This window comes from Onychomys torridus, chromosome 4 (genome assembly GCF_903995425.1).
Source record: "Onychomys torridus chromosome 4, mOncTor1.1, whole genome shotgun sequence".
Lineage (NCBI taxonomy): Eukaryota > Metazoa > Chordata > Mammalia > Rodentia > Cricetidae > Onychomys > Onychomys torridus.
Genome location: NC_050446.1, coordinates 140,097,931 through 140,122,420, shown reverse-complemented (window position 1 = coordinate 140,122,420; position 24,490 = coordinate 140,097,931). Strand labels below are relative to the sequence as shown.

Here is a 24,490-nt window from a genome sequence, read left to right as displayed (position 1 = left end):
AAGTGCTGGGATTAAATGAGTATACCACATTTGAGTTTTATATTAAGAGAGAGAGAGAGAGGGAGAGAGAGAGAGAGTTTTTTGAGACGAGGTCTCTCATGTAGTGCTGGCTCCTGACTGAAAAGTGAGGGTTACAGGAATACACCCCAACGTCTATCTTAGGCTATACAGTGACTTGCGGGTTAGCTGGTGCTGTGGATAATGCTTTTGTACACTGGTGTAATAAATGCTGATTGGCCAGTAGCCAGGCAGGAAGTATATGTGGGATAAGCAGACAAGGAGAATTCTGGGAAGAGGAAGGCTGAATCAGGAGCCCACTGTCCAGGAAGTAGCATGTAATGGCACACAGGTAAAGTCATGGAACATGTGGCAACATATAGATTAACAGAAATGGGCTGAGTTTAAGTGTAAGAGCTAGTCAGTAGTTAGCCTGAGCTAATGGCTAAGCAGTTTTAATTGATATAAGCCGCTGTGTGTTTACTTGGGTCTGAGGGGCTGTGGACCAGGTAGAGCACAGGAAAACTTTCAGCTACAGCCTGGCTATAGAGTGAGACTGTCTAAAAAAAAAAAAAGCCCAAGCATGATGATGCATACCTGTAATCCCAGCATTCAGGAGGTGGAAGCAGAAGGATCAGCAATTCAAGACCAGCCTCAACTGAATATTGAGTTCAAGGCTAGCCTAGGCTACATGATACCCTGTCTTAAGAAAACAAAACTAAGACCACCACAGATGGAGAAAGTTAATTAAATAATAAGATAATTTTTTTAAGTCTTGCATGTCAAAAGGCTCTATACAAATGTAGCAGGCAATAATTGCAGATTAATCTACTACAGTGTTTCAGGAAGTCACATTCAGGAACGGCAGTAGCTCGGCCCCGTGTGCCAATGGACCTTTGGCAATCCCTACATACAGACCATAAAAATGGAGGCTCAGCTAGAGGAGTGAAGCTGGGCTCTTCCCAAAGCTGCTGAAGACAGGCTCTGCTCCTCTCTGTGGGGACCACCCCGCCTCCTTCCCTGGAGTGTGCAGTTGGAGGCACCAGATGCTTTGGCAAGATCCAGAGAGATGCCATCTGCGAGGGAAGCCTATTCTTAGAGAGCAGAGCCAGTCAGTGGTGGAGCCGGCCACCCCCAACAGTGGAGGGGGGTGTCAGGGCAGGAGGCCAAGGCTGGCTGGGGAGAAGGGCAGGCTAAACACAGGGCACACTTATTTCTTACAACCAGCTTCCTCCTGCATTTGTTCTATTGGAAATAAGAGCAATGTTTATTGAATGCTCACTTTACATGCCCCACTTAATAATCCCTCCAGATACCACAAGATGTGTGTTATCACAATGCCGACTCCTTTACAGATGAGGCACAGATGGCTACGTCACTAATAGGTCAGGTCTCAAGCCTGGGCATGCTGGTTCCAAAGCCCTTGTCCCTTACAGCCATGTATACTGCCTCTCAGCCTGCTGACCAGTGGCCAATTTGGGTTTTGGTTTCCCTGATAATAAACCCCAAGGTTGAGTGCAAGCGGTTTAAATGGGAAGTGGTCCCAGGACGCAATCGCCGAGGCATGAGGGAGCTAGTCTTCACCGTGGGCACCTGGAGCCCAATCCTTTCGGAGCTCTAGCACGCAGCCCAGAGTGTATGGAGGGGTATCTCCTCCAAGCGCTGGGAGCTGCTTAGGATGGTATTTCTCCGTGCTGGGTTAATGCTGCTCAAGGGGCATGTTCATCCCTAAAACTTCATGCCTGCTGTAGAGTGGTAAAGCAGGCACCAGTGGTGGGGGTGGCAGACAGGGAGTGGCAGCTGGAGAAGTCGGATGTGCACAGAGAACGGCAGGGCTCCCCATCATCTGCTAAAGTAAACCTGCCTGGCAATGGCCGGCCTCCCCACAGTCTCAAGTTTGTTCGTCTTCCAGTGCAAGCCCAGTAAAAAGCTCTTCCAGACGGGCGGCTCTGAGCTGCAGCTGAGAGCAGGGCGTCAGACAAAAGCCATCTCCACTACCTCAGACCTCCCTAGGCTGACAATGCTTGGACCTGCCATTCATCACTCCTCCAGCATTCAGGCTGGGGCTCAGCACAGCACCCCCAGCATGAGAAACTTGTAGGACAGTCAGACTCTGGCCCCATTCCACACCCTGGATCAGAATTTGTATTGTATCCATTTGTTGTTTGTTTGTTTGTTTGCTTGTTTTTGAGATCGGGCCTCACACGGTCCAGACTGGTTTCCAACTTGCTATGTAGCAGAGTATAACCTTGAACTCCCATCCTCTTGCCTCTGCCTCCCAGGTGCTGTGAATATAGGCGTGTGTTTCCACGTCTAGCCAGAATCTCTACCCTATAAGCTCTCCAGTGGCTCATGTAGATTTCTACTAAGTCATTTCAAACACATAAAAAGACAGGACGGGAGGGCACATTGTAAGTATGGCACTAAACCAAGGGTCTCAGGTTGGTAGCCTCTGGACCAGGCTTTTCTGAGAGTTGTTTTTTTTTTTTTTTAATTCTGCCTGCCACACAACTCTCCAGTTCACTGTGGCCCACTTCCCCCTATGGCATAGCACCTCAAGAAGTTCCATTTATGCTAGCTACCAAGAGCTCCTATATGCATCTGGGTTGGTTTCAGACACCATATCCTATAACTAACGATTACAAAGCATGGCTGAGGTTTTCTAGGTTCAAAGCAAGGCACTGGAAAAAACAAACAACAACAACAACAAAAAGACATGGGCTTCAAAATCAGGCAGATGGCTCAAATTATGACGAGGCTATATCCAGCAGCCATGGTACCTGGGACAAATTACCTCCCCACCCCCATCCTCAGTTTCCACATCTGGAAAACACGGATCAACACACATCTTTGCAAGGTGACTATATGCACTAAAAGCAGTACTGTGCAAAGCATCACGAGGAAGCAGAAGCTCGCTCTGCGGAAGTACTGGTGGGCAAGGCAGCAGCTGTCAAGAGTCCAGTGTGGACTGGATCACTGTGCTTATCCTCATCTATGAGACCCTGAAGTGCTGAGAGATGGAGAGCCTTCCCCCAGGATGTAGCACAGAGGTGGTGCTGGACTCAGACCATGTCTTTAGTCCTACATTTTCAGTGTCTACTGGGATCTTCTGTGAAGACAGATATGTTACTTGATCCATGTAAAACCAACTGCCAGCATTGAAGACACAACACAAGACAAACTGTCATCAATCCTTTATATTAATATATGTTGCAATGAAAATGTTTTGGAAATATTAAGTTAAAATTTATGATTACAATCAGAGGCTGGGGAGATGGCTTAGTGGTTAAGAGCACTTAGTGGCACACACCTTTAGTCCCAGCACTCAGGAGGCAGAAGTAGGTGGATCTTTGAGTTCGAGGCCAGCCTGGTCTACAGAGTGAGTTCTAGGACAGCCTGGGCTGCACAGAGAAACCTTGTCTTGAAAAACAGACAAATAAACAAAGCACTTAGTGTTCTTGCAGAGAACCAGGGTTCAATTCCCAGCACCCACATAGTGGCTCACAACATCCATTCTTTCAGTTCCAAGGGATCTAGCACCCTCTTCTGACTTCTGCTGGTACCAGGCACACACATGGTGCACAGACGTACATGCAGGTAAAATATATTATTAAGATTTATCTTACATGTTACATGTTCTTTAAAATTTTTTATTACATTCTAATTGTGTGTGTGTGTGTGTGTGTGTGTGTGTGTGTGTGTGTGTGTGTGTGCAAGCAAACATACATGCCAAGGCATACATGTGGCAGTTAGAGGGCAACTTGCAGTAGTTGACTCTCTCCTCCCACATGTCACCAGGTAGAACACAGGAGCTAAACTCAGGTCACTAGGCTTGGCAGGCTTTACTCAATGAGCCATCTCCCTGGTCCTTCATTTTTTTGAGATGGAGTTTTCTTATGTATCCCAGGCTGGCCTGGGACTCACAACCTACTGTTGCAGGTTTCCTAATACTTTTTAAAAATGTGCTCACTAGAAGATTTTTGTTTTTTGTTTTGTTTTTCGAGACAGGGTTTCTCTGGGTAGCTTTGGAGCCTGTCCTGGAACTCACTCTGCAGACCAGGCTGGCCTTGAACTCAGAGATCCTCCTGCCTCTGCCTCCCGAGTGCTGGGATAAAGGTGTGTGCCACCACCGCCTGGCACTGGAAGTTTTATTCTCAGTGCTGAGGATAGGACCCAGGGTCTCGCACAAGCTTGGCAAGTGCTGTACCTCCAGCTTTTGAAAACTCATAATTGCACATATAACTCATGTTGTGTTTCTACTGGACAATGGGGCTCCTGAACGTCTCAATAGAATGCCTTACACAAAGAGTTTAGTTTAGTTTTTTTTATCCCCCCAAGGTATTTGTAACCTGTTGCCCACTAGCAAAGAGCCCTCTGATACACAGCACAGGGGAAGGCTGTCATACCCACCAGAAAGAAACTCTTCTCTAAGGGGCCTCCCCTGAACTGAATAGCTGAGGCCCAGGGAGGGTGCAACTTGCCCTGGCCTTACAGAAGTTGGAGGAGCAGCGGGAGTCAAGCCCCAGACTCCTCAGTGTACCACTTGCTACCTAGACTATTCAAAAGTACCTGACAGGTGCACACTCAGGGCTTTTACTTCAGCAGATGGAACCCTGGCTGGGGTAGAACGAGTTGGAGTGTGAGGCCCATGACTTTGAGAAGGCAGGATCCTCCACAACGGTGTGTTGAGAGGACATACTCTGGGCAGCAGTGGGACAGTGCCTGGAAGCTGTCTGGGCAGAGGCGTTCCTTAAGCACCGTGGGCTGTTACTTGGAGGGACAGCTCTTGTTGAAGATGAGGAAGTCTGAGATGTCATGCCACACGTTGCTGTCCTCATAGAGGTAGGTCATGGAGGACTGCAGTGAGGGCTGCAGAGTGGGCCGGTGATACTCGAAGAGCCACAGCACAAGCCCCCAAATCACTGCCGTGTGCAAGGGGAACGGGTCCCACTTGAGCTTAGGGAAGTAGCCCTTCTCCACACCCAGGCGGCACAAGGCAAACAGGACACGTGACGTCAGGTACATGTTGATCTGCAGGGAGGGAACACTGAAGGTTACTAGTCCGCCTGGCCACTGGGCACCTTCACCTGCCCACCAACCCTAGGTACTGGGCATTACTGTGCACTGGCTGTGTGAGTTTCAAAGTTAATGTACAAGATGACTGAGGTGGTGTGCAGCAGACAATTTACTATTTCGCTTTATGTGTGTGTGGTGCATGTGTTTGTGGAGGTGAATCCCCACGTGTGTGCTGGGTGCTTGTGCACATGTGGGTATGGAGACCAGAGACTGACTGACTTTGGGGGTCTTTCTCAGGTCCCTCTCTAGCCTAATTATTTGTTTTGTTCTTCTTGTTTGGAGACAGGGTCTTCCTATTAGGTAGCTTTCCTAGAATTTGCTATGTAGACCAGGCTGGCCTGGAACTCATAGAGATCCACCTGCCTCTGAGGCCAGGGATTAAAGGTGTGAGCGACCTTGTCCAGCTCTAGCCTAATTTCTCCCCCGCCCTGTCAAGTTAACAAATAATATAATTAAAAACAACAACAACAAAACCCAATGTCTTAATAAATCTCTCAGTTTATGTCTTCCTACCTTCAGGCCTTTAAGTCTTTAGTCCCAGCACTCTAGAGGCAGAGTCACGCAGATCTCTGTGAGTTCGAGGCCAGCCTGGGCTACATTGTGAGTTCCAGGACAGTTGGGGCTGTGTGGAGAGACCCTGTCTTAACAACACCACCACAAAGAAATCTTTCAATTTGTGAGTGTTTTCTCTGTTTAAAGATTTAAACACACTCTCGATCTTCGAGCTATATATCCATCCTGCCCTCTACCTCCTCATCCCCTTATTAGAAGTTCTGCAGCTGGGCGGTGGTGCGGTGGTGGCACATGCTTTTGATCCCAGCACTCAGGAGGCAGAGCCAGACAGATCTCTGTGAGTTCAAGGCCAGCCTGGTCTACAGAGCGAGATCCAGGACAGGCACCAAAGCTACACAGAGAAACCCTGTCTTGAAAAACGCAACCAAAACAAAACAAAACAAAAAAGTTGTGCTTTTTGTTTTGCTTTGTTTTCGAGACACAGTATCACTATGTGGCCCTGGCTGTCCTGGAACTCACTAAGTAGACCAGGCTGGCCTAAAATTCATAGCAGTCCTGTCTCTGTCTCCGAGTGCTGGGATTAAAGGCGTACACCACTATGCCTGGTTTCCCTTATTAGAAGTTTTTAAAATGAGTTATATACAGTTCAAAAATTTTTTAAATGATATATAAGAGGAAAAATAATATTCTGGATCTCCTTGAAATTCACGTTTTTTTCCTCTGTGAAGCCAGCTGGGTGTACATAATAAATTCCAGGCCAGTTGGGGGTACATGGCAAGATCTCTTCTCAGAGACAGAAAAGCTACAGATGAGAGACATTCACAATGCATATCTGCAAGGCATCAGCATGTAGATGATCTCAAAGATGTCCTCAGAGCTCAAAAGTAAACCATGAAAGATTCCAATTGGAAAATGAGCAAAAGACATGAATGTTTCACCAAAGAGATTGTAGGAGTTGCAAATAAATGATAATGAGGAAAATGTCAACATCATCAGCCATCAGGGAAAGGCAAAGTAAAGTCATGATGGCTAAGCCAAGACTGGTGAGATCGTTTGGGGGTTGAGGGTACTTACAGCAAAAGTCTAACAACTTGGGTTCGATCCCCAGAGTCCACATGAAAGGAGAGGACCAACTCCTAAGAGCTCTGATCCACACACACCCACCATGGCAGGTGCACACCTGCATTTACAATCACACACACACACACACACACACACACACACACACCATGGCAGGTGCACACCTGCATTTACAATCACACACACACACACACACACACACACACACACACATCATGGCAGGTGCACACCTGCATTTACAATCACACACACACACACACACACAACCTTTAAAACACAGATAAAATAATTCATGCAACAAACTGAATGTGAGCTAGGGTGTGGAGAAACTAGACACCCGTGTATCTGTGGTGGGAATGTAAAAACGATAGTCAGTCTAGAAAACAGCTTGGCAGAAGGTGGTCAAGGTTTTCCTTTCTTCTTTTTTGGCAGGTTGTTTTAAAACCAAGCATGCATGTACCATACAACCCAGAAAAATGAAAACTTATGTTCACAGAAGTAGCTGTACAAGAGTGTTCTTCACAGTTCTACTTGTAATACCCCAAAGCTGGAAACTACCCAAATGTCCTTCAAAGGATGAAAAAACAGAAAACAGAAAACAAAAACCCAAACAAAACAACAACAACAACAACAAACCCACTGATGGTACTTCTATACTACTTAAGAGTAAAAGGAAAAAATTAAGCCAGGGTGGCTATACATAACTCTAATTCTAGTGCTCTGGAGAATCGGGGAGAAATGCCAAGACTCAAGGCTATCTTAGGCTAAAGAGCAGGACACAGTAAGAAAAAAATAACTGGTTGTGGTGGCACATGCCTATAATCCAAACCCTGGGCAAGTAGAGGCAACCCGAGTTCAAGGCCAGCCTCAGCTCTATATTGAGTTTGAGCCAGCTTGGGAAACATAAGACCCTCTCAAAAAAAAAAAAAAAAAATCAAAGAAGGTGTTGGAGAGATGGTTCAGCGGTTAAGAGCATTTGCTGCTCTTACAGAGGAGCCAGGTTTGGTTCCCAGCACCCACATGGTGGCTCACAACCATCTGTAACTCCTGTTCCAGGGGATCCAACATACTCTCCTGACTTCCCTAGGTACCAGGCATGCATATGATGCACACACGTACATGCAGGCAAATACTCAGGCACATAAAAGAAAAATAATTTGTTTTAAAAGAAAGAAAGAGCCATGATGCCCTTCCCATGTGACCCAGGCAGATTTTTTTCTTCCCAAAGAATTGGTCTATTTCATACCAGCTACCAAGTTTGCAAAAGTAGAATTAGTCATAGTTTTCCATGGTAATTAAGATCTTTTAAAAATCTACATTTCGTTTATTATTATTTTATTTAGGGGGTACAGGGCTCACAAGTCATAGCACATATGAAAAAGTCAGAGGAGGGTTGGGGATTTAGCTCAGTGGTAGAGCGCTTGCCTAGCAAGTGCAAGCCCCTGGGTTCGATCCCCAGCTCAAAAAAAAAAAAAAAAAAGAAAAGAAAAGAAAAGAAAAAAGAAAAAAAGAAAAAGTCAGAGGAAAACCTTGGGGACTTTTTCTCTCTTTCTACCACGTGGATCCTAGGGACCAAATTAAGTTGTCAGACTTAACAGCAGGCAACTTTACCTCACAGGTCTTGGAGCTTTTGTGTGTGTGTGTGTGTGTGTGTGTGTGTGTGTGTGTGCTTGCTTGTATGTATGTATTTATTTATTGAGACAAGGTCTCTCTATATAGCCCTGGCTGTCCTGGAACTCACTATGTAGACCAGGCTGGCCTTGAGATCCTCCTACCCCTGTCTCCTGAGTGCTGGGTCTACTCAAGGCCTTTTTTTTTTTTTCCTTTTCAGAGCTGAGGACCGAACCCAGGGCCTTGCGCTTGCTAGGCAAGCACTCTACCACTGAGCTAAATCCCCAACCCCCCAAGGCCTTTGAATATACACAAGGCATTAAACATAACCCTCATCATTTCCAGTATCAGTAAAGATCTTTGTGGGTGATGCTGGGGTAGAAGCTTACTGATTCTAGTCATCTTTTCAGAGAAGCAGCTCTTCTCTTTAGATTCCCTTTTTTCCATTTCATTGAGCTCCACTTGTTTGTTTGAGATGTAGCTCAGGCTGGCCACAGATCAGTGTCTTAGTCTCTCAGTGTACCACCACACCCAGGTCAAAGTGCATTTAAAAAAGGATCTTAGGCTGGAGAGACAGCTCAGCGGTTAAGAGCACTTGCCGCTCTTGTACAAGGCAGGGTTGGTTTCCTGCACACACAGGGTATTACTTAAGTACCATAACTCCAGCTCCAGAAGATATAATGTCCTTTTCAGACCTCACAGACACCCACACACAGGTACACATGCACAGAGAAGCACACACACATAAAAAAATAATTTAAAAAAGTCATTGCATCACCAAATTATTGATGCATGTGTAATCTCAGCATTTGGGATGAGCAATATCAGGAATTCAAGGCAAGCCTCAGCTACATAGCAAGCTCAAGGCCTGCCTGAACAAGATGAAACCAATCACCACCACCACTCAAATCCTTGCCTCAAAGAGCAGCAGACACACTGAGGCAGGGAGCCCTGGGATTCCAACTGTGGCTTGGTTTACAAATGGGAAAACTGAGAGGTCACACAGGGACTGGTGATTCTTAGACCTCAGACACAGACAGCAGTCAAGAGTTTATCTTCACCCCCACCCCTCCACTAAAGGGCATCCCACTGTCCCATCTCAGGAAAGCCTTTACCTGGCTATTGATGTTATTGTTCTTTCCAAACAACAGGAGACCTCCGATGAAGGCTGCCAGGAAAGGGTGAATCTGGTGGGTCTCGCCTTGCACATGGGACTGTAGGGCACAGAGACTCTTATAGGTGAACACAAACCAGGCCAGGTTCCAAGAGTGGGTGTATGTGGCTTTCAGGATGGCCTGCAGTTTCTCTTGGAGACTGTACAAACAGAAAGCCCCATGAGTGCAGGCCCAGCTGGTCCAGGCAGCTCTCCCCGGAGTACACACAGATCTGAATTAGGCAAGGAGCACAAAGCTGGAGCCCTCTGTGGAGGGCGCCTATGTCCTCAGGGGCACTGCTGGGGCCTTAACTCAGCGCCACCCTCAGAGTGTCACTCCCTGACACCCAGCATTAGTGAGTACCCACCCCATTCCTCACTTGTCTTTTCCTTCAGGGGCTCCTGCTACCATTTAACATTTGACAGCTGATGTATAAAGTTCCCTGGTCCTCAGTATGTGCTTCTGCAGAGCAGGGTCTAGACTTTGTTCGTTCATCCTAAGGGCACAGAACAGGGCCTGACGCACAGTAGGTACTCAACAAGTGGGAGAGGTGAGTGAACAGTGAACAAATGAATGAGAGCCTACTATGAGCTGGACCTGCAGACAGAATTCTGAGAAATGATATATCTGCTTTCTGCCTTTGTTGGGCTTATGATGGGGAAACATAGTCGCCAAGATAAGAATCAGACATTGACTTGGACAAGAGGGGGGCCCTGGAATCTGAAGGACGGAAAGGAATCCATGGAAGGAGCATGCTACTTTCCAGGCAGAAGACTCACCATACACAAAGGCCCCAAGAACAGGCACAGAAAGGGAGCCAAGCAATGGAGAGAGGCAGTGTGGGCTCTGATCAGGGGCTGTGTGTGGAGGGAGGGCACCTGAGATTGGGTCTTCCTTTTGAGACGAAGAGAAGCTAATTCGATCCACCTTCTCCTTAAAGAGGAGTGTGTGTGTATGTATGTGTGTGTGTGTGTGTATGTATGTGTGTGTGTGTGTGTGTGTGTGTGTGTGTGTGAGAGAGAGAGACACACAGAGAGAGAGAGAGAGAGAGAGAGAGAGAGAGAGAGAGAGAGAGAGACACACAGAGAGAGAGAGAGAGAGAGAGAGAGAGAGAGAGAGAGAGAGAGAGAATGTGTGTGAATGTGTGAGTGGATGTGGCTGTATGAGATGTGTGAGAGTACATGAGTGGATGTGTGTGTGAGTACATGTGTGAATGTGTGTATGAGTGTATGTGTATGTGAGAGCATGTAAGTGTACGTGAGTGTGTGTGTGAGAGTGAGTGTGAGACTGTATGTGCATTCACATGTCTGTGGGTACCCACAGAGGCCAGAAGAGGGCATTAGATTCCCTGGAACTGGAGTTACAGGCAGTTGTGGGTTGTTGGGTGTGGGTGCTGGGAACTGAATCCTGTCCTCTGTAAGAGCAGCAAAGCACTCTCAATAGCTGAGCCATCTCTACAGTCCCACTAGGGCACAGCAAAGATAACCAGTATATCTCTGAATTCTAGACGAGGACCCTCCATAGGAAGGGGATGGGGGCTGGACAGTGGTAGCACACACTTTTAATCCCAGCACTTAAGAGGCAGAGGCAGGTGGATCTCTGTGAATCTGAGGCCAGCCTGGTCTACGAGTGAGTTCCAGGACAGCAAAGGCTACACAGAGAAACCTTGTCTTGAAAACACACACACACACACACACACACACACACACACACACACACACACAGAGAGAGAGAGAGAGAGAGAGAGAGAGAGAGAGAGAGAGAGAGAGAGAGAGAAGAGGGGAACATGGTAGGAGTCAGGCGAGTGGGAAAAGCCCGCAGCAGCTGGTTCTTGGCTTTTGAGAACATGAGCCCCATGAGTACCTTGGTTGGTTGGTTGGTTTTTTGAGAGAGGGTCTTTTTATGTAACCCTGGATGTCCAGAACTCGCTATGTAGACCAGGCTGTCTGGAACTCAGAGATCTACCTGCCTCTGCTTCCTGAGTGCTGGAATTAAAGGAATGTACCACCATGTCCAGCTATGAGTAACACTTCTTTTTATTTATTAATGTATACAGAAGAGGATGCCAGATCTCATTAAAGATGGTTGTGAGCCATTATATGGTTGCTGGGAATTGAACTCAGGACCTCTGGAAGAGCAGTCAGTGCTCTTAACCTCTGAGCCATCTCTCTAGCCCAACACTTATTTTTAAACTTTTTTTTTTTTTAAGATTTATTTATTATGTATACAGTGCTCTGTCTGCATGTATCCCTGCAGGCCAGAAGAGGGCACAGATCTCATTACAGATGGTTGTGAGCCACCATGTGGTTTCTGGGAATTAAACTCAGGACCTCTGGAAGAGTAGTCAGAGCTCTTAACCATTGAGCCATCTCTCCAGCCCCTATGAGTAACATTTTTAAGGCAAGAACGAGGGATTGCAGTTGGGCATGGCAGCATATTCCTGTAATCCTGGGTGAAACAGGAGGACTGAGAGTTGGAGACCAGCCTGGGCTACAAAGCAAGACCCTGTCTCAAAAGTTAAATAAAAAATAAGGCCGGATATAGTGTTGCTTGCCTTTAATCCCAGTGCAGAGGCAGGTGGACCCCTGTAATTTGAGACCACCCCAGTCTACACAGTGAGACTCTGCTTCCAAAATAAAAACAAAAAACAAACCCTCAAAAAAGTAAGTAAGTGACTGGTACTGACTTCAAGACATCTCTATCTGACTGCTCGGTCCTCCGGGCCACCGCCCGGCTCTCGGCCAGCACACTAGGATACTTACTGCGTGGCTTCTTGCTAACGCACACACCTGCTCTGCTCCTATGTTATTCCCTCCTCCTCTCCAAGCTGGTCTCAACCAGGCAGCAAATGATTAATCCTCATGCTGTTGGATGTAAGAAAAGCCAGGCACCTATATCCCCAGCTATTTGGGAGGCTGAGGTCGGGCTTGAGCCCTGAAGGAGGAGGGCAGGCTGACGACATAACAAGACTTCAGCTCAAGAAGCAAAAGGAGACAAGTCACACAAAGCCTCCCAAAAGGGGCTGAAGAGATGGCTCAAAGGTTAAGAGCACACACTGCTCTTCCAGGGTACCCGAGTTCAGTTCCCAGTACCCATGTGACATAGCTCATAACCACCTGTCCTCTAGCTCCAAAGACTCTGACACCCTCTTCTAGCCTCCAAGGGCACCTGTACTCATGGCACATATTTGGAGATATATAACTAAAAATCAAAATAAATCTTAAAAAAAAAAACCAAAAACTTAACGGAAGTCAAACAGTGGTATGTATGCTCTTGCTCAAAATGTTAGTTTCCTGTTCTTACTTAAAAGGAATGGTGCTGGGCGGTGGTGGCACACGCCTTTAATCCCAGCACTCAGGAGGCAGAGCCAGATGGATCTCTGTGAGTTCGATGCCAGCCTGGTCTCCAAAGTGAGTTCCAGGAGAGGTGCAAAGCTACACAGAGAAACCCTGTCTTGAAAAAAAACAAAACAAAACAAAAAACCAGCCCCCTCCCCCCCAGAAAAAGGAAAGCCAAGCTCTTCTTCCAGACCTAGACAGGCCTGACCCAGTTCCTGCTATGACCCTCTATCCCTTTTCCCCGTCAACAGTTTGGTGGCCAATTTCTCAAACTCACCAGGCACAATCAACCCTACCTCTGGCTCTTCCCTGGCCTTCAGCATCTTGTGAACTCTTTTCCTTGATTTGTTTGTTTGTTTTTCCAGACAGGGTTTCTCTGAGTAGTCCTGGCTGTCCTGAAACTTGCTTTGTAAAGATCAGGCTGGCCTCGAACTCAGAGATCTGCCTGCCTCTGCCTCCCAAGTGCTGGGATTAAAGACATGCACCGCAACTACCTGGCTTCCCTGATGTTTTTAATGTTCATTTTCTGCTACCTCCTGCTAGAAGATAAACCCTAGGAGGGCGAGAATCCTTGTCTGTTTTGCTCACTGCTGTATCTTTAGCAGCCAGAACGATGTGTATCACACAGTAGATGTTCACTAAACACTTGGTGACTGAATGAGTAAGATCATGTTTTAAAGAATGATTTGGGACTCCGTCTCAAAAACAAAACAAAACAAAACAATTTGGAAGGGCTTGCCATTCAGCTCGGTGGCAGTGTGCTTGCCTACTATGTTCCTGGCTCTGAAGAGAGAAAGGAAGAGGAGAAGAGAAGGAGAGGGGAGGGAAGGGAAGGGAAACAAAAAATATTATCTGGAAGGCAAAAAGCCCCAACCAAGATAAGTCAATAAACCTGCCAAAATAGAAATCTTGCAACTTGGACTTAACCTACCCTCTGTGCATGGTACTTTCTTATTCACATATTTTTTATTTTATGCATGTAGATGCTTTGCCTGCATGTCTGTGCATCACATGTGTGCCTGGTGCCTGAGGGAGTCAGAAGAGGGTGCTGGAGTTCTTGGAACTGGAGTTCCAGATGTTTGTTTGGGAGCTGCCATGTGAGTACTAGGAACTGAACTCAGGTCCTCTGAAAAAGCAACAAGTGTTCTTAACCAATGGCGCCATCTCTCCAATCCTTGTGTACAATTCTTGGAGACTGCAGCTATGTCCATAAACATTAGACTGCAAGGGGTTTTCTGAGTAAGGCCTTGAGGGAAGAGTTATAGGGACTCAGAAGAAGGTCAGAACATGGATCAGGTGAGGAGAGATCAGAGACTGGTTCCCAGAGAATGTGACCCAGAGGACTGGACAGGTTTCTAGGAAGGAAATGAAGGCTGGCCAGAAGAGGCCAGGCACTCCTGAAAATGGCAAGACACAGGCAAATGGGTGGAACCGGAAGTACCAAAGTCTGTGCATGGGACAGGGCCTGTGTGCCAAGGAAGTCCACACTAGACATTGTAGGGATTTAGCTGTGACCACACTGCAGAGGGCCTTGAAGGCCAGGCCTGGTAGGTGAGTCTCTTTGGAGGACAGTGCGGAGTTACTGGCATTTTCAAGTGGGGTCATAGGATCAGAGTTGGACTTTAGAAAGCATAGGGGAGTGGGGAAATTGGTCCTCCTTGAACTACTACCCCATCCTGGCTTGAGGGCTGACCACACTGTCTCCCAATTGGTATGCAGAGAGGGTAGGTACCTGCCACTCCTGAAGAGAAAGGTCATGACCAGTGCATGAGGCGCCCGGATTTTGACTCCATAGCTGTAGAAACAGAAGCAAACAGTTACTCACCCATCACTGTCAGTTTCCAGGCTCCCCCTTTGGCCCCTGGTCCTTTCTCCCATCCCCAATTCTGACACCATGATGGGAGGGAAATAATGTTGGCTTGCCAGTTACATCTGGGTTCAAGTTCCAGAGCCTCCTGGTAGAGTGGCCTTGGCTTATCTTTACCCTCTCTGAGCCTCAGTTTCCCCAACTAAAAAGGAATGCTAAACCTCAGAGGGCTGGGTAAAGTTTTTATGAAAGAAAATGAAGGATGCAAAAGGTATCCACTATTCCTGACCTTGCAGAGATGCTCTCTCAGCTCCTTCTTGCCCTACCTATTGCAGCCAGGCTCATCTTTGACTGATTTATTATTATCATTAATACTACCTTGTTTTGTTTTAACATTTTATTACATTTATTCATAGACACAGAATCTTTTTTTTTTTTTTAAGGTAGGGTTTCTCTGTGTAACAGGCCTGGCTGTCCTGGAACTCACTTTGTAGACCAGGCTGGCCTTGAACTCACTGAGATCTGCCTGCCTCTGCCTCCCAAGTGCTGGAATTAAAGGCATGCCCCCCCCCTCCCGCTTAGACACAGATTCTTACTATGCAGTACTAGCTCTGCTTGGAACTCACTATGTAAACCAGGCTGGCCTTAAGCTCAGAAAGGCTGAGTGTGATAACGCGTCTTTAATCCCAGTACTTGGGAGGCAGGGGCGGGTGGATCTCTGGGTTCAAGGATCTGGGTTCAAGGACAGCTTGGTCTACAGGGCAAGTTCCAGGACAGCCAGGGCTACACAGAGAAACCCTGTCTCAAAACAAACTAACTAACTAACTAACTAAATAAATAAATATGTTTTAAAAGTAATTAACTAAAACTATTTTTTATTCTTTTTTCATACAATATATCCTGACTGAAGCTTCCCCTCCCCCACACCTCCTAGTTCCCCCCTCCACCTTCCTACACCCCCCCAGATCCAATGATCCTCCACTTATTAAAAAAATTGTTGTTGTTGTTTTCAAGACAGGGTTTCTCTGTGTAGCTCTGGCTGTCCTGGAACTCACTCTATAGAACAGGTTGGCCTCAAACTAAGGGACCCACCTACCTCTACCTCTGCCTCTGGAGTGCTGGGATTAAAGTCATGCAACACCATGTCTGGCTTAATTTTAAGGAATTTTTAAAGAGAAAAACGGAGGTCAGAATAAAGGCACTGGGACTGGACCGCAAAGGCATGACCACAGAAAGCGCCATGGTGGGGAGGGTTCACAGAGGAGGATATAGGGAGAGCTGGAAAGGAAGAGGATGTACAAAGTCCTCATTGGAAATGCCTGCTGGCTCTGGGGCCGAGTCTCTGGGATCTCAAAGAACAAGGTGGAAAGTGTGGGCAGTGAAGCAGAGAGTGTAAGTGAGGACTTGTTCTGTAAGCCCGACATTATTCCAAAAGGAAACCATTAATGATGCATTTGTTTGTATGTGCGTACGACAGTCTGGAAGAAGACAGAAGAGGCTCGTAGGGGACGGTCTCCACGGGGAGGGATGATGACAGAGGGCATTTGTGCAACTTTACTCTAGAGCTGGGGATGGAACCCGGGGCCTCTTGCATACTAAGCATGCGCTCTACCACCAAGTTAACTCCTGGCTTAGCAGTGAACTTTTTCTGACTTCTGTGACTGTGTTACCTAACTGTTTAAAAAGGAAATTAAAGATATTTAAGAAGTTAACTTAAAATGTGTTTTTGTTGCAGAAGCCAGTCCTTATCTTCTCCTCTGCCTGGCGGTGGTCAGGCAGTTCCCATCTCAGTCTCTGTGGTCCTTCTTCCCCCAGTACCTCCAGAACCTTATCTCCTTCTCCTGCATAGAGAGGCCTTCAGGGTCCTCCAGTGGGCTAGGGCCTTCCCTTTACCCTAGACACAAGCAGACTGTCCTCAAGTCCCTACATCTGCCAAGCCCTTTCTCAGACTCCTCAAGTCCAGATGAGACTTGTTACATCATGCCTGTCATCACAAATTGGGTGGCTGAGACAGGAGGGGCTTAATTTGAGACCACCCTAAGACACACAGTAAGACCTCCCCACTTATTATTATTTTTTATTAAAATGGGGGCTAAAAAGATGTCTTGGTTAGTAAAGAGCTTGCCTTGTAAGTCTGAGGACCTGAATCTGGATCCCTGGAACCCATGTAAAAATCAAGACATGGTGGTGGGCACCTGTATCCCATGAAATGGTGAGATAGGAAGCAGAAACAGGCAGGTTCTTGGGGCTTGATGGCCAGCTAGCCCGCTACCTGTGAACTTCCAGGCTAGTGAGACCCTTTCTCAAACAAAAAGTGAAAGAAAGGTACCTAAGGCATGACAGTGAGAGTTCCTTGAATCTCCACAAGTGCTGGCATACCTGAGCATGAGTACATCTCTGTGTGCACACACACACAAGCAAAACTCTTGAATATTTAGGGGTGAGTTAAATGTTCACAAAGTTCAAACATCTCAGTCACCCATGTTGACCTCTCTAAACTGATGACCTCTCTTCATAAACACAGCACACACACACACACCTCCAGGCCTTTGTTGAATACATTTTCTTCCTGGAAAATTCTAACTTGGCCTTCAGACTATCACCATCACTCCCTCTGAAAAGCACGCCTGAATACTACTTTGCACTGGTGTGGTATTTGGTTTTGGTTTTGTTGTTGTTTTGGTTATAGTCTTGCTTTTCAGCCCAGGTTAGTCTCAGACTCCCAATCCACTTGCCTCTTAAGGGCTGTGACTACAAGTGTGTGCTGCCATGCTCAGCCCTGCCATAGTTTGTGAGACTTCCCCTTGGACTTGTGGTCCTCATAGATCGGTACAGGGTCAGTGCCATTATCAAGTAAGGAGGTCCCTGTCTCGGAGACTTGGGAATGGCTGAGTTTACAGTTTTAATTTTACAGAGGAGAAAACCAAGAACAGAAGAGACAAAGAACTATCCAGTTTAGGAAAGCATTGGGGTTAGAACACAAAAGCCTGACCCCAGAAAAATGTCTGTCCTGACTGGGAAGGTCCAGTGTGGAGGACACAGAGAGGCAGAGCAGGAAAAGGTGTACAAAGCCCATATTGGGCAATGCTTGCTGGCACACAGGCCGGCTCTTGCTTTGTCCAGTGTATACCTGGCAAAGGGGCTACTGATGTTATCCCATCCTGGTCAGGGGTCATCTCATCCTGATCAAAGAGTGGCTGACACGATCTGGTCAGATCCAACTAGAAGCAGTTTCTACCTGACTGAATGTCCGTTCTGAGTCTGAATCCTGACTGTAACTCTAACTTGATATGAGCAGGGACAATCAGCATACCTTCCTAGTCATTACTGACTCATCTAGAAGGCAGAGACAAGAATAATTCCTAGCTTTCAAATATTCATCTAAGAAAAATTTGAATGCCTAAAATATACAGGGACAATATAGATAAAAATGCATATTCCTGTGAAGCACATTTTGTCATTGCTGTTGAGAGAGGGTCTCATACTCCAGCCTGGGATGATTGGGAATAAACTATTTAATACAAGTTGACCTGGAACTCACAATAATCCTCCTGAACCAGTATCCAAGTACTGGAATAGGGGCATGTACACCACCCCAGGCTGATGAAGCACACTTTCTAGTGAGAGACATGGACTATGAAACAAGATTATTCTCTGTCTGTTGACAACAAGTACTACCCAGAAAAAAGGTAGGGAACAGAATGAAAAGTTTGGAGACAGTGGGGAGGTAACACTTATGCAGAGGTCTGCAAGGGTTAGTGAGCCAGGCAGACAGCACGTGCCTATAACAACAGCCATCCCTTGTGCAGACACACACCAGATACTGACCAGTCCTCAAACAGTACCATAGACATGCTCTGGGGGTCCCATGTTCTAGAAAGTGAGGCTCAGAAAGGCTAAATGGCTTGTTCAAGATCTAGATCAAGGTAGATGACACCAGGTTTTAAATCTTGGCAGTTCACACACTCAACACTGTGCCACACACACTGCTGCCGGATGCCAACTTTAGGGACTTTGGTTTCTTCTCTGAGTCATTGCTAGTTCTGGCATAGTAGCCCCTCAATAACTGCTAAAGCATGAGGGTTAAAGAAGGGGGAGCTGCTCCCCAGGCACCAGTCAAGCAAAATGACCTCAAGACCAGCTCTGCTACCTGTATGAGGGAGGTGAGACCAATCTGCCTTGCAAATATTAGCTTCCTTTTCTTACATTCACTATCACTTCCCACGAGTCCCCAGTGAAAAGGAGGGCTGAGGTGAAGTCTTATAGATGAGAAACAGGATATGAACCTGTTGGCAGCTTAATAGGGGGAACCTAGTAGCAGTAGGTGACCACCTGTTTGCTAAAGTCCAGTTTCTTTTGTGCATACAGAGCCACCAAAGCCAAATGGGACAAAGGGCATACGGCAAGATGAGGTGAACTGGATCCGAATGAGGAGACACAGGTGCTGGCGTAGGAGGCAACTAAGTCAAGAGTACCAGGTTGTAAAGCACAGAGGACATAGAAGAGGGACAGAGGAGCCTCAGCTCAGGACTGACATGGTGACAGGAACGCAGAATCCTACGCCTCCTGCACCAATGGGGCACCGAAATCAAACCCAAGAGCTCCTAGAGAGCATACAGCGAGGTGACACGGGGCCTCGAACTCGCTAGGCCCGTCATCCCTCAGCCCTGACCAGACTCCGCGGCCCCACTCACACAGCCCCGTTCCGGAAGCCCTTAAGTACGGCCAACACAGCATGGTAGCGGCGCTTGCGCAGCAGCGTGTTGACAGCCTGGAGAAGAGCCCGCAGCTGCGGCGGGGCGGCCATAGCACCGGAGGATGGTCGAGGGACCCGGCTGGACGCGTACTGACAGCCCTGGGTTCTGGCTGCACAGCCCACTGCATTAGGGAGCACAGCCCCGTCGTTGTATCATACTATAGGCTGAGTCTGCCGTCACTCATTCGAGAGAGCCAGTCACAGAGTGCACTGGTCTGCAAGGGGTTGAGCCGCTCTCACTTTTCGGAGTTGCTGTCTGATTGGAAGAGAAAGGAGAGTTATTAACCAATCACCGTGACTCGGAAGGGCTCACGCAGGAGTCGCCCAATCAGAAGGCAGTTTCCTTAGGGAGAAGTTTAGTTCATTGTGGGGCTTAGGCGGGGTGTATTGCTCTGCATCCAGTAGAAACGGGTGACTTTTGGGAGGTAACGTTGGTCTTACTTCACACAGGACACTTTCGACTGCCTAGCAGATATCGCAGCTAAATTCTCAGAGTATAAATCACATGTCACTCTTACTGTTTGGTGTTTTGAGATAGTACCTCATTTAACCCAGGCTGGCCTTTGAACTCTAGCGCTCGCAACACACACACACACACACACACACACACACACACACACACACTCTCTCTCTCTCTCTCTCTCTCTCTCTCTCTCTCTCTCTCTCTCTCTCTCTCTCTCTCTCTCTCTCTCTCTCTCTCTCTCTCTCTCACCCTGCACCTCCCATTTGCTGGGATTGCAGGCTTGAGCTACCATACCTGTTTTCTTATTTATTTTTAAAATACAAACTCTTTCTCAGGGACCCCAGGAGCAGGTGTATTTAGTGTTTGCTAGCCCCTGCCTCTCGTCCCACATTCTCCTTTTTCTCCAAATTACTGGCTTAGTTCCATACCTTGAGTATCCCAAGAACCCTTCTGCTTCAAAGGAGTTGCGTCGCTATTTCCCCGTTGAAATTCATTGCCCCTGTATTTTCTATGGCTGACTTCCTCTCAGTGTTCAGGTGTTGGCTCAGGTACCACATAATAAGGGAAGCCCTGCAGGATATCCCACAGACAGTAGCACTGCTTACAGCTGACTTATTAGCCCAGGTTTTTGTTGTTGTTTGTTTGTTTTGGTTTTGGTTTTCGAGATAGGTTTTCTCTGTGTAACTCTGGCTGTCCTGGAACTCACATTGTAGACCAAGCTGGCTTCGAACTCACAGAGATCAGCCTGTCTCTGCCTCCAGAGTGCTGGATTAAAGGCATGGGCCACCAAGCCCAGCAGGCAGCCCAGGTTTTCTGTTGTTTTGTTTGCTTTTTTTTTCTTTTATAGAACTCTTCACACTTTGTGATTATTGCTAATTGCTCAATGTCCATCATCACATGGACTGTTTGTTACTTTCCTAGGGTCAGAAAACTGTTTGTCTAGTTTTCTACTGTACCTCCAGTTCCCAACATTAAGTTTCCAGAAGCAGTAAAATATTAAACTGCTAGAGCATTAATGAGTGACATTTACATATAATGTTACTGTGCATAAAGGTCATTAGGTAACAGTTGCACATTGAGTGGTGGCTGTATTTGAGAGATTGTTCCCTGGTACTCAAGACATGTGATATTTACTTGTGATAATGCCTGGGATAGTATCAGAGGGTAGTGTCAGGTCAGTAGAGGAAGTGAATTGTTGAACCTGTTTCATCACAAAAATTGGGTCTTTGTTTCTTTCTTTTGTAGTGATCAACTAGTTTATTCAGTTAGTCCTCTAAAAATAGTTTATTAGTCAACAGTGTCTCTAGGCTTGGGATGTAGTTCAGTTGGTAGAGTGATTGTTGTCTAGCTTGCAAGAAGTTCCCAGCTTGATCTCCAGCACCTCATCAGCTGGTTGTGGTGGCATACATCTGTAATCCCAGGATGAGGGAGATTACATAGGTAGCTCAGAGGTTCAAGGTTATTCTCAGTTACACATACATAGTGTGTTCAAGGCCAGCTTGAGACACATGAGATCCTGTCTCAAAAGGGTGGGGAGAGGCCTCAGAGACAGCTCAGTCAGTAAGATGCTTGCTATCCAAACATGAGGACCTGAATTCAATCCTCAGAACCCAAGAAAAAAGCTGGGTGTAGTGGTATGAGTTTACAATCCCAGTACTGGGAAGGCAGAGACAGGCAGATCCCTGGAACTCACTGGCCAGCCAACCTAGCTTAATTGGTGGGCCTCAGGTCCCTATGAGCAAACCAGTTTCAAAAAGCCAAGGTAGACAGCTCCTGAGAAATGACACAAGTGATTGCCTTCTGGCCTCCACACCCATATGGATACATGTGCACACGTGTTCAACCACATGAATTCAAATGCACATACATGTATGCATATCATATATATGTGTATATATATATATATGTATAGTGATTGTGTTGTAGAAATGTCCTCTACTCCTCCACAGGAGGCTTATACACTCCTGCTGCCTTCCTTAATGTTGAGAATGAATGTCTTTTAGTTGGTGAGCTGGTCTCCAGTGGTTTCTGAGATGTTTCATGACACTTTGCTAGTACTCAACAGCAATACTGATGAGTAGGGCTTGGCCTTGCCATTATTGATGTGAAGGGTGAGGAGCAAAACTATGCTCAGATGGTGTGGAGTCCTGGAGATCTCATTGATGATGCATGATCAAGAACCTGACTTGAACATGAGAAAAATGGGTAGAAAGTAATCTAGCCAGGCTCTGGCCAGTATCTGTCAAGACCTTGGACACCTGATGAAGATTGAGACCCATACAGTACTGGGTCAGTTCTGGTCCTTTTATGTCCAAGGCCCCCATACCAAGACCACTGGCTGATATAGTCATAGCATGGGTAAATCTTCAGGTATTTCTGTTAATAAATAGCTAATATGCCTAATTGTTATATATTATACATATTGTATACATATGCCTATATACACAATATTCTTTTGTTTGTTTTTTGAGGCAGGGTTTCTCTGAGTAGTTTTGGTGCCTGTCCTGGATCTTGCTCTGTAGACCAGGCTGGCCTCGAACTTGCAGAGATCCACCTGGCTCTGCCTCCCGAGGGCTGGGATTAAAGGCTTGTGCCACCACTGCCTGACTATAATATTCTTTTTTTTTTTTTTCAGATCTGAGGACTGAACCCAGGGCCTTGTACTTGCTAGGCAAGCGCTCTACCACTGAGCTAAATCCCCAACCCCTAATATTCTTATAAACACAGAAATGCTTTAAAGTATGAGGCATGTCCAGGCCAGTTATTGAGAAAAAACTAGAAACTAGATAGTTAGCAAGAGGACTCATATTCTGGTGCACCGAAGCCACTTATGACATGAGAGCCTTGACAAATATTGAACCTGGGAATTTCCATTTGTCAACCACACAGGGCAAGAGATACCAGAGTGAAAGTCCAGGGCCTGCTCCAAGTGAGGAGGCTTAGAACAGACTCTCCAAGTCAAGCTGAAACCTCCCCCTTCAATAAAGGGATTTCACCTTTCAAGCTAATGTGACCTAAAACCATTGTATAATCTATTAGCCCCAAGGAACCCCAGAGAAGTCTGCTTCAGAGCTGATCACAACAGATGAAAGAAAAGGAAAGGGAAATACTTTTTTTAAAGCTGTTTTTTGGGAATTGTGGCTGATGAGTCTTTTTGCACCCTGGGGAGTAGGGCTTGGTATGCCAAGAAATCTCAAGCTCTGCCAACTGTGGCGGTGCACACCAGTAATCTCAATCCTATCGAGGCAGAGGCCGAAGGATCATGGAATTCAGTCCAGCCTGGGCTATCCTGTAAGACCCTGTCTTAGGCAGAGTGTTTGCCACCACACCCAGCTTATTCTTATTTAAAAATTAATTTTTCTGTTGGTATGTGTGTGTGTTTGAGTGTTAGTGACCAGGGATGCCAGAGCCATTTGCAAGCTGCCCAGCATGGGTGCTGGAAACCAAACTCAGGTCCTCTGCAAGCTCCCACATGATCTTAACTGCTGAGTCATTGCTTCTCCAGACCCTGGGAATCTTTTCTTCAATATAAAAGCAAGGAAGACCTCTCAAGCTATGAACAATAGATAATTGATGTCCCCATATCTTTGCAGAAATCAGATTCAGGAGTGGGGGGTCAGCTAGATGATAGTGTTTGCCTTGCTAGCTTGAGGGCCTGAGTTGGGATCCTCAGAACCCAAGTAAAGAGTGCTTGTCTATTGGGGTATGGTGGTATGGCTTGCACCCTTAATTCCAACACTCAGGAGGAAGATCTCCAGTCTAGCCAAGGCTACATAATGAGACCTTGTCTCAAAACAAACAAACAACAACAAAACAAAATAATAATTGAAAACAAACAAACAAACAAAAAAACAGTCTGCAGAAGAGCATATCTGCTTTTCACTTCAGGGACCCCAAAATAAAATTTCACAGGTAGACGAGCAGCTGGTCATTAGAGATAACCAGATTCCTAAGAGAACATGAAAAATCAACAAATCAACAGAGATTATAAATATTGTAATTCAGGCACCGGCTTTCAAGAAAAAAAAAAAAAAAAAAAAAAAAAAGAACACAAAATTTAAAGCTAGAAAGTAGTCATAGAGAACTTAAAAGTATTTATTATTTTTTAAAATTACGTGTACGGGTATTATCTGTGTGTTGTGTGTACATGTAAATGCAAGTGCCCTAGGAGGCCAGAGTGTCCCATCCCCCTGGAGCCAGAGCTACAAGCTTTTTGAGCCTCCTGATGTGGGTGCTAGGGACTGAACTTAGATCCTCTGCAAGAACAGTGCGTGCTCTTAACTACTGAGTCATTTCTCCAGTCCCAGGAACATTTTTTAATATAGCAAATTAGGTAATCCTAGCACTTGGGAGGTGGAAGCTAGGTCAGGAGTTCAAGGTTATATTCAGCTTCATGGTGAGTTTGAAACTGCCTAGGCTACAAGAGACCCTGTCACAACCTCTCTCTCTCTCTCTCTCTGTGTGTGTGTGTGTGTGTGTGTGTGTGTGTGTGTGTGTGTGTGTGAGAGAGAGAGAGAGAGAGAGAGAGAGAGAGGGAGGGAGGGAGGGAGGGAGGGAGGGAGGGAGGGAGATTTGGAAAAGCAAAGCTGTTAGAAATGTCACCTATGGCGCATGCCTTTAATCCCAGCACTTGGGAGGCAGAGGCAGGAGGATCTCTGTGAGTTCGAGGCCAGCCTGGTCTACAGATCGAGTTCC

General features: G+C 46.5%; 1 protein-coding gene across 1 annotated transcript; it reads right to left on the bottom strand.

Moving 5' to 3' along the window:
* Positions 1–4,086: 4,086 nt before the first annotated feature.
* Positions 4,087–19,488, bottom strand: Pxmp4 (peroxisomal membrane protein 4). The gene is made up of 4 exons (XM_036183135.1): positions 19,271–19,488; positions 14,502–14,564; positions 9,393–9,591; positions 4,087–5,028 (listed from the first exon to the last, which is right to left on the bottom strand). Exons 1-4 carry the CDS (start codon positions 19,381–19,383, stop codon positions 4,765–4,767), a joined length of 639 nt encoding a protein of 212 aa, XP_036039028.1. The 5' UTR covers positions 19,384–19,488; the 3' UTR covers positions 4,087–4,764.
* Positions 19,489–24,490: the final 5,002 nt, after the last annotated feature.